Below are 10,651 nucleotides of genomic sequence, written 5' to 3' on the forward strand. Positions count from 1 at the left end.
GGGCGGTGGGGGAGGGGCCGGAGCTGAAGGCCAGAGGTCAAAATCAAGGTCAAGGCCAGGTAGATCGGCTTTGGCAAGTGACTTAATCACCAAGCTAGAGTCAGGGGGAAATTAGCAGAAGCGAGGCGGGAGCACAGGGCTCCGCCCCTGGGAGGCGTAGCCGGGGCCAGGAGCCAATCTGGAGCAGGTGTGCACACGGCCCGCCCCGCTAGTGCTATAAAAGGAGGGCCGCACCTCCTGCTGCTGACAGGATCAATTCTGGCTGCCTCGGTGGGTGGTCCGCTCCTGCTTCTCCAGCCTGCCCTGCTGTGTTTCTGCCACAGAGCGCACTGTTTGCTCCAGGGGCTCTTTCTGCGTCCACTATGGTGAGTCTGCGTCCACACTCGCCAGCCCAGGGTTCTAGCGTCACGGTGGGGAGGGGACTGGAAACGCTGTGGCGGGCGTGTGGGGGGCCCAGCAGTGCAACGCTGCCTACGAAGTTGGGGGTCCTGCAGGGCGCTCGATTCGCGTCAGGCTCTCGGGCCATCCTTTCTGGGCACTTGCACGTACCGGTCCGGCCGAGGGCACACCTTCCTCCAGGCGAAGGCGGGCCAGCTGAGGGCAGTGGGGCTGGCGTCCCCTGGCTGCGGGGCTGGGGCCTGGCTGCTCAGCAGGAGTCACCAGGCCACGCCTCGGCCCTGGGCTTCAGTGCGCTCCGCTGTGGACGGTGGAAGGACACTTCCAAGCCAGCTGCCCGCCGTGACTATTCCGTGAGGCCTGGTGGCGTGGGAGGCTGCTGGGTTAAGACACCCTTACTCAGGAGGGGCGGCAGTGACTGGGGAGGCAGCGACGGGAAAGCCTTTTGTTGTGGTTCCTCGGCTTTTTCTCTATTTTCCTCTTCTTTTTCCTTCTTTCCTGGCTCCCTTTCTTCTTTCCATTTGAAAGACAGGTACAGAGAGAGAGGGCGGGACAAAGACCTTCCGTCTGCTGGTTCACTCCCCAGATGGCCCTGTTGGCTCCATCCAGGGCTCCCACATGGGTGCAGGGGCCCAAGGACTTGGTTCACCTTCCGCTGCCTTTGTGAGCTCATGCACAGGGAGCTGGAGCGCTGCTGGCATTAGAGTGATGGCTCCCGCCTCGCTTCTAATTTTATTATTTCTTTCTGCTAACTTTGGGTTTAGTTTGCTGTTTTGCTAGTTCCTGAAATTGTAGTGAGGTTGTTGATGTAGGAGTTTTCTTGCTTTTATTTTCTTTATAGCTAGACATTTCCCTCTGGTGCAGCTTTTGTTGTATTCCATAATATTCGGCATGACGGGTTGTGGTTTCATTCACCGCTTAAGTTTTTTCCAAATCCTTGTGATTTCATCTTGCATTCATTACTTTGCATAAGAGGGTGCTCTTTATTTTTTTATTAAATAAAACTCTGTATTAAGAGTTTTATTTTAGTTGGCTTATAGATAAGAGTGTCCGTAAATTTAAGCTGCTAAAATTAATCAAAGATACGTTTTAATTCGTGTGACCTGAATCTCGGTATCATATGTTTTAAACTTGCTGGTAGGAAGAAATTAAAAACATTTTATATGTTTGTGCTTAAGTTGACTGGTTCAACAAACTACACCATGTTAGATATTTAAGAGGCGTTTCCAAATACATGATTCTTAAAATTTAGAGACGGCATTGGACCTTCTGGGAAATGTTTTCTTAAGTTGTTATCTAATGGTTGAAACTGTTTGCTAAGTTTTCATGTGATATTGCTATTGTCAGCAAGCGATCTAGGACTTGCTCCCTCATTTCTCTATTCTAAGCCCCACTTGTTCTTTCATTTCTCTATTCTCTTCAAGATAGGAAACTAATTCTATTATGAAGGAATCTGTAGGATGCACAATTTAATCGTTAGACCTTATAAAAGAGATGGCTATCATTTTTCTGTAATAGCGTAGCCAAAATAAGAGCTTAAATGATCATTTCCTAGCCAGATTGATTTCGCCAGCAGGGAAGTAAACAGTAAGTAGATAAAACCTCCCCTTCAGACCAGAGGGAAAGAAAGTTTTAAAGTGAGAATACAATTTTCCTCATGGGCATCGTCTACCTTAGGAAAACTCCTACAGAACATGCCTGTGACTATAGACTTGTAGTTTAGGCCACCGAAGATTAGAGATGGGCCTTGGGCAGTCCCTTGACTTGCATCCTCTGGTCTGCTTTAACAAAACCCAGGAGGATAAGAAAGCCAGGCATCAGAAGCAATGGGTGGCAGGCCTATTAATGGCTATTCTGTACAGTGATCTGCCCTCAAGGAGACCCACCAGGCCAGTCCACTGCAGTGGCTTTCAATGGGGTAAGCCTGGACTGCAGCAGAAGTCAGCTTGTGAAGAACCCTGGCAGCTCTGCCAAGAGTTGGATCACTGAAAATGACCTGCCCTGGAGTCGAAGGACACCCAGGTCAGAGCCACAGATCTTATTGGCTCTAAGCTGAAAAGCCCTTCACTCAGCCCAGCTTCCAAAGTGACCACCGCAGCTGAGGGGACGGCCAAGTAGGGTCAGCAACATTGCAGGCAGAACTGTAGATTTCCTGTTGGAGATGCCACCTGCCTTTACCTGGCCAGCTCTCCTCCCAGGCCAGCTAAGTAATGAGAGTCAACAGAGTGCCTTCCCCTAGGAGGTTCACACCTCCCTTAGGATGTCCCCATGTGGAGAGATTGATAGGTCTGGGCCTCTTAACTTCCAAGGCCTAAAGTCCACCAGATTACTCTCAAGCCCCTTCTGTCAGGTTCTAATTGCCTCTCAATCAGAAAACTTAATTGTAGGCTAGACAGCACCTTTCTTAGCTCCTCTAATAATGAGTCTGTCCTTTGTTCTAGACCCTGTCTAGCGCACTTGGGCCTCATTTCTTTGTAATCATAACCTCTACTCTACCACCGATGGCTCTACTCCCAACCTGTGTGTACTGATGGTCCTCTTTCCCAGTTAATGCTGTGTAATTGTTGAAAACCTCCCTACATTCAAACCCCTCTACCTACAAAAGATGAGTGACTTTTCTTCCAGTCTTGGCTGGAATCAGCTTTCCGGTCTGTTGGGTGTTCCCCAATAAACCTTTCCCTTGAAAAAAAAAAAAAGAGAGGGAGGTGCCTTTCTCTGAATGGAGGAGAGAACTTCCACTTTGACTATGAGCTTGTCTAAATATGATCAGAGTCGGTGAACTCGGAAGGCTTCCATAGACTTGGCAACTCATGACGGGAGCCTAGGGTGGTTACTGGCACCATAAACTAGAGTGTCAATTTGTTGGGTCAACAACAGGAGTCACTGTGTGCTTGTTCCTCATGTGGGATCTCTGTCCTTAATGTGCTATACATTGTGATTTCATGCTATAACTAGTATGTTTCACTTTGTGTTTCTGTGTGGGTGCACACTGTTGAAATCTTTACTTAATATATACTAAATTGATTTTCTGTATATAAAGAGAATTGAAAATGAATCTTGATGTGAATGGAAGGGGAGGGGGAGAGGGAGCAGGAAAGGGGAGGGCTGCAGGTGGGAGAGAAGTTATGGGTGGGGGGAAGCCATTGTAATCCATTTTCTGTAGTTTGGAAATTTATGTTCATTAAATAAAAGAGAGTTCAGTTTGGGCTGCTGAAACAAAGTCCCATAAACTAGGTGGCTTATAAGTGACAGAAATTTATTCCTCCACAGTTTTGGAGAGTGGGACATCCAAGTTCAAGGTGCCAGCAGATTCGCTGCCTGGTGAGGGCTTACTGGCTGCCTTGTGGACAGCCATCTTCTCACTATACCTTCCTGTGGGGGAAGTAAACAACTCTGGTCTCTGCCTCCCTGAAGGCACTCACTTCTTTCATGAGAGCTCTCCTCTCGTGGCCGAATCTCTTCCTAAAGACCCAACACACTGGGGATCAGGGTTCAGCCTAGGAATCTGGGGGAGACATAGTTCAGTCCCTGCTAGGTTCTCAGGAAGCTCAAGCTGCTGGGTGCCAGAGAGGTGGTTAACAGTCTTCCACCTGGGCCAACTCACTTCACCTCCGTGGACCTCTGGATTCTTACACTAGATTAAGTTGTCTTCTGGAGTCATGATAGGAAAGAAAAGAAATGAGGTAAAAATCTTAGAAAGTGCATCCACTTCATTGAATCCCAGGAAGACATCTGGGGCGGCGGGCCATCTTTGGAAGAGTCCCTGGAGTGAGATCTCGGCAGGGCATAGTGGAGCATTCCTCTAGACTCCTAGCTGCACTGGTAGATAGAAATAGCTTAGGAAGAGCTTGCATTTTGAGGACAGGCAGAGTGCTGTGGGACCCCTGCATCCCACAGCACCATGCCTGGGTTGGAGTCCTGGCTCCACTTCCATTCCCAGCTCCTGCTCACGCACACCCTAGGAGGCAGCAGCGATGACTCCAGTGCTCGAGTCCCTGCCACACAGATGGGAGGCCTAGCTTGAGTTCCAGGTTCCTGATTTTCACCTGACCCGGTCTCTGCTCTTGTGAGCATCTGGGGAGGAAATCAGCAGATGAAAAATGTGCTCTCTGAGTCGCTGTCCCTGTCTCTCTGTCTTTTAAATAAAACACGAGGCAACAATTTTAAAAGAATGTGTGCTTTAGAAATGTTACTCCCTGTGTGGAGGGTGCACTAGTTGGAGTCCATTCTAGTATCAGGCCAGTTGAGGCGATTGCAGGCTTCAAGGCGAGGGCTGGGGAAGAGCTGGACTAGGATGAGATCAGCAGGGAGGGAGACAGCTGTATGGAATCTGAGTGGGGCTGGACTCTTGACCTTCTAATTTTTTTTTTGTGCAGGATCCTACAGCTGAATATCTATTTCAGTTACTAGACAACAACAGAGAGGTACACCCCTCCCACACTTGAGGAAATCGAGGAGTATTTGCAGGACCTCTGTGAGCCACATAAGGAAGAGGCAGAAACACCGGCAGTGCCTCTGCCTGCCTGTGGTGAGGGAAGCCAACAAGAGTCAGCCCAGAGCCTGGCGATGCCGACCTTGACCCCCACAGTGCCTTCTGAGTGTCCGAACATCCCCGGGACCGTCCTCATCCAGAACTCCACACAACCCTCTGTTACGGACCTTGATAGGCCTCTTGAGGACCAAAGTAAGACTCTTTTCACAGACCAGGAAGTAACCTTTGATCAGACCAAACCCACAGCAGACTCCCAGATGACAGGTGTCACTGACATTCCGAAGATGACACCGACTGATGGTCAGAAGTCAGCTGGCACTGCTGGCAAGCTGACAGTGTCCAGTGAAGACGGCCAGTTGAAGACCCTCGGCATGATCCAGATGACATGGGATGATCAGATCAATACCCCCAGTGAGAACCAGACTCTCCATGGAGCTCAGATGACAACTCTTACAGAGCGGCATGGGAGGACTCCCGGTGGTGACCAGATCCTCGATGGGGCCCAGAAGAGCAACACCACTGGTGGCCAGAGATTCTATAGGGGTCAGATAAGCAACTCTACTGATGACCAGACCCTCTATGGGGGTCAGATGAGTGCCCCAAGTTGTGACCATCAGACCCTCTATGGGGGCCAGATGAACACCACAGCTAGTGACCAGAACCTGTATGTGCGTCAGATGAACTCACCAACTGGTGACCAGACCCTCTATGGGGACCAGGTGAACTTGCCAATTGGTGACCAGACCTTATATGGGGGTCAGATGAATGCCCCAAGTGGTGACCATCAGACCCTCTATGTGGGCCAGATGAACACCCCAGCTAGTGACCAGACCCAGTATGTGGGCCAGATGAACTCACCAGCTGGTGACCAGACCCTCTATGGGGGCCAGGTGAACTCGCCAATTGGTGACCAGACCCTCTATGGGGTTCAGATGAACTTGACAACTGCTGACCAGCCCTTGTATGGGAGCCAGATGAATGCCCCAAGTGGTGAGCATCAGACCCTCTATGGGGGCCAGATGAACACCCCAGCTAGTGACCAGAACCTGTATGTGCGTCAGATGAACTCACCAACTGGTGACCAGACCCTCTATGGGGACCAGGTGAACTCGCCAATTGGTGACCAGACCTTATATGGGGGCCAGATGAATGCCCCAAGTGGTGACCATCAGACCCTCTATGTGGGCCAGATGAACACCCCAGCTAGTGACCAGACCCTGTATGTGGGCCAGATGAACTCACCAGCTGGTGACCAGACCCTGTATGGGGGCCAGGTGAACTCGCCTATTGGTGACCAGACCCTCTATGGGGGCCAGGTGAACTTGACAACTGCTGACCAGACCTTGTATGGGGGCCAGATGAATGCCCCAAGTGGTGAGCATCAGACCCTCTATGGGGGCCAGATGAACACCCCAGCTAGTGACCAGACCCTGTATGTGGGCCAGATAAACTCACCAACTGGTGACCAGACCCTCTATCAGGGCCAGTTGAACGCCACTACTAATGACCAGACCCTATTTGTGGGCCAGATGCACTCACCAACTGATGACCAGACCCTCTATGAGGGTCAGATGAACTTGCCAACTGCTAACCAGACCTTGTATGGGGGCCAGATGAACACCCCAGCTATTGACCAGACCCTGTATGTAGGCCAGATGAACACCCCAGCTAGTGACCAGACCCTGTATGTGGGCCAGATGAACTCACCAACTGGTGACCAGACCCTGTATGTGGGCCAGATGAACACGCCAGCTAGTGACCAGACCCTGTATGGGGGCCAGATGAATTCTCCAACTGGTGACAAGACCCTATATGTGGGCCACATTAACTTGCCAACTGGTGACCAGACTCTCTATGGGGGCCAGATGATGCCCTTCACTGGTAACTGCTCCCTCTATGGGGGCCAGATGATGACCAATAGTAGCCAAGTCTATGGGACTCAAATGATGCCCCATCAGTCCTTCTCATTGCCACACCCAGGATTTGTATATGCTTCAAGTTTCCTTTTGATGCAAGGACAACCTCCAGAGTACTTTTCAAGTTCTTCTTTGGTTCGAGGACAACTCTTAGAAAAGCAGAATTGGAACCTACAGACCCAGCGCTATCAGCCTCCGAAGAATCCTGAGCTTTTGAAGCCTTATGTCTGTACATATCCTGACTGTGGGAAATCTTATTCAAAGTCTTCCTACCTCCAGATCCATAAGCGTAAACACACAGGTGAGTGAGGACCCAGACATAGGGTAAGGGGTTTGGGGCCTTTTAAATTTGTTTATTTATTTATTTATTTAGAAAGAGTTACAGAGAGATGGGGAAAGACTGATATCTTCCATCTATTGGTTCACTCCGCTAGAAGGCTGCCACGACCAAGGCTGGGCCAGGCCAAAGCCAGGAGCTTCATCTGAGTCTCCCACATGGGTGCAGGGGCCACTGCCTCTTCTAGATCATTAGCAAGCAGCTGGATCGCAGTTGGAGCAGCTAGGATGCAAACTGGTGCCCATATCGGATGCTAGTGTCTCAGGCAGTGGCTTTACCCACTATGCCTCTGGCCATTGTGGCCAATTAGGGAGCAAACCAATGGATGAAGACCTCTCTCTCTTTCTCTTGTGTAACTCTGACTTTCAAATAAATAAATAGCTCTTAAAAAAAAAAAAAGAAAGGACAGGGTGAATAAAGTAGTCCTAGGACAGGCTCTGCTCGTGGGCCAGAGTTGTTCTGTGGCATGGATTGTATGCAGGTGATGGAACAAGGAAGGAATATGTTTGGCCCCTTCTGCAGGTTCTTGACCCTGCCTCTACGGGGACTGTGGCTTCATGGACCCCATTCTAGAACTAACAGCCCTGGACGCCCTCCGTTCACTCTTGTTCCTCTTCTTTCTTCTCCTCGTTTCCTTTCTTCCTCTCCTCCTTCATGGTTTTCCTCTGTCCCTCCATCTCCTTTTTACTCACCCCCTCCAGGCATTTCTCCTCTGACTCTTCCTCCCAACATGCCCCAAACCCTGTTATTCTTGGTCACTTCCCACAGCGCTGCCCGCCATGACCCTGAGATAGGAGTCTCTCCTTGTCTCTCTTGCAGGGGAGAAGCCCTATGAATGCAGTGAGGAAGGATGCCCATGGAGATTCTCCCGCGTGGACGAGCTCAGCAGACACAAGAGGAAGCACTCTGGGGAGCGGCCCTACACGTGTACCAAGTGCGACAAGAGCTTTGCGCGATCTGATCACCTGCGACAGCATCAGAAAGTCCATAGATGATTTCCACCCAGAACTATGAACTCCTCAGCCCGAGAGGAAATACATAGGGCTGAAAATTTCTCCCTTATTATTTTTGCTTTCCTGATCATCAGCACTGTGCCAACACGGTGCATGCTTAATATTATTGGTAAGCTTTTTAAAACATTTGTTATTTTTTCTAAGATGTGTGGATTTTCATACAAAAAACTGAATCAAACAGAACTTCATAGAATCAGAAACAGTCTTCATTCGTTCCCCTCTTGCAGGGTAACTGCTTTTATGAGGGTGCTATGAATCCTTCTAGATCTTGGCTGTACTTGCAAAACTGCCATGAAAGCTGCCCGTGCCAAGGTGCAGTCACATCAGACCCAAACCATGGAGGTCATGAAGGAGGGGACCTCGTGCTTCCGTGTCTGAGAGCAGAGCCGTGACTCCTGAATGTCCTTACGCCTAGAAGAGCTCTTACAAGAACTCTGTAATTCCATGTAAGTTGCTTCTATGAAGATCTTTTTTTAATACTTATCTTTTAAAAAAAGATGTTATATACTTGAAAGGCAGAGTTACAAAAAGAGAAGCAGAGACAGCAGGCAATCGTCTGTTTGCTGGTTTACTCCCCAAATGGCTGCCCTGGGCTGGGGCTAGGGCAGGCTGAAGACAGGAGCCAGGAGCTTTTGGGTCTCCCATGTGGGTACAGATACCCAAGGATGTGGGTTTTCTAAGGATGTTCTGTGTTCTAAATTTAAGGAAAGTTTTTCGCTTGAACTATCTATAGCTTGTACGGATTCGATAAATATTCTTGTGAGAAGAATGGTAACTTTTTTATTTTTCCCTGTCTGGTCCCGCCAAAATTTGAAACTGTGACTATTCTTATTTTGTGACAATATACTTACTTGCCTAAGTTCAATAAGGATCTTCTCTCTTTTTACTAGTGCATAATTCCAAACAGCGAGTTAGCAGCAGCAGAGAGCGGACCCCAGAGAGCCGTGAGCACCCGAGCAGCGCCACCCTCACGCCCAGGAGGAGCCGCAGCCGCCAGCAGCGAGGCCGAGACCCACATCCATCATCACGACGCCCCTGAAACCAAGCGCGCAGGGCGGTGGACCCAGTGAACTGGTTCCATGTGCGAAACGGCTCTGGTTCATCCAGGGGAAGAGCACGGAGGAAGCGTGTTTGTACCCGGCCTGCATAAAGCAGAATTACCCAGGGAGGGTCTCGGCAGTGTGGGGCGATACTGGGGTGTGGGCAGCAAAGGGTGCAGACCCTGGTGCAGCTCCAGGGCAAGGCGGCCAACGTGCTGCGGCCAGGAACCCGTGTAGATACGGTCGGGCCTTTGGGAGAACCCTTGTGGACACGGCCCCCGCCTTGTGGAGAACACTTGTGGACACATCCCCCGCTACGGGGAGAACTCTTGTGAACTCGGCTTGCGCCGTGGGTGAGAACCTGTGTGGACACGGACCCCGCCCTGGGGAGAACACTTTGGGACGCGACCCCCACCATGGGGAGAACTTTTGTAGACACTGCCCATGCTGCCACTGGGGAGAACCCTTGAGGACGCGCCTGCACCGTGGGGAGAACCCTTGTGGATTCAGCCCTTGGCGTGGGGCCCGTACGGTTGCACACAAGGTCCACGCATAGGGGTTCTCGCTACCCTCTGCAGGTGCAGCCCCTAAGACATGGCCCAGGGTGTTCCCACCCTCCCGTGCAGAAGTGATGGAAGGTGCCGGCGGGCAGGGGGCGGGAGAAGGCGTAGCAGCGAGACCATGGGCAAGGGATGGGGAGCAGGACTCACTCCTCACCGAAGACAGCCTGGAGAGGACGGAGGAGCACCAGCAGCTGACCCAAGGCCGCCTCCCACCACGGTTCCCACCGACGCCCAGAGGAGGGGCGGGAACGAAAGCAGAGCCAGAGACTCCAGCACCCGCGGCTGTCCCCACCCCAGCAGTGGACAGACAATTGGAGCTGCACCTTCCTGATTACTGGAGCACATTGTCAAGGCAGCTTGGGATTTTTATTATCTTTTTCCTGAAGATGTCCCTTTTTGGTAATAACAAATGTGTTTAAGAAGAAAAGCCTAGTTTTCTTCAGTACACCTTTAAAGAGTTTTAAATTGTTTCCTGTCTGATCAAGCTGAGATGTTTTAAGAACTTCATTTTTATATTTGCAGTAAAAGTTTGCAACTTGATTTTTGAAACAGTGAACTTCAATCAGCTCTTGTTAAAGGTTTTAAATTAAAAAAAAGAAAGAAAACAACCCACGTTGGTTGTGTCACTGAGGTTTTGAGCACGGGCATGGGATGAGAGCAGAGGAAGGCTGAAGTCTGCCTGGGTTTGGCTTCCCAGCCTCCAAAGAAGTTTATTTTCATTTTTATTTATGTAGAAGGCAGACAGTGGGAGTTCTGTCCACTGATTCTCCCTCTGAATGCCTGTGATAGCCTGGATTGGGCTTAGCTGCTGCCTGGACCTGGAAACTCGCCCTGGGTCTGCTACCTGGGCTGGCAGGGACCCAAGTGCTCGAGCCATCACCTGCTGCCTCCCAG

General features: G+C 50.4%; 1 protein-coding gene across 1 annotated transcript; it reads left to right on the forward strand.

The window, feature by feature from the left end:
* The first annotated feature begins 222 nt into the window (after window positions 1-222).
* On the forward strand, window positions 223-10,099 carry LOC138850366 (uncharacterized). Its single transcript, XM_089337402.1, has 4 exons — window positions 223-365; window positions 4,773-7,105; window positions 7,961-8,600; window positions 9,045-10,099. The coding sequence occupies exons 2-3, from the start codon at window positions 4,963-4,965 to the stop codon at window positions 8,134-8,136; spliced, it is 2,319 nt and encodes a 772-aa protein (XP_089193528.1). The 5' UTR covers window positions 223-365; window positions 4,773-4,962; the 3' UTR covers window positions 8,137-8,600; window positions 9,045-10,099.
* Window positions 10,100-10,651: the final 552 nt, after the last annotated feature.

Source organism: Oryctolagus cuniculus, chromosome 7 (genome assembly GCF_051225735.1).
Source record: "Oryctolagus cuniculus isolate XC-2025 breed Fujian yellow rabbit chromosome 7, ASM5122573v1, whole genome shotgun sequence".
NCBI lineage: Eukaryota > Metazoa > Chordata > Mammalia > Lagomorpha > Leporidae > Oryctolagus > Oryctolagus cuniculus.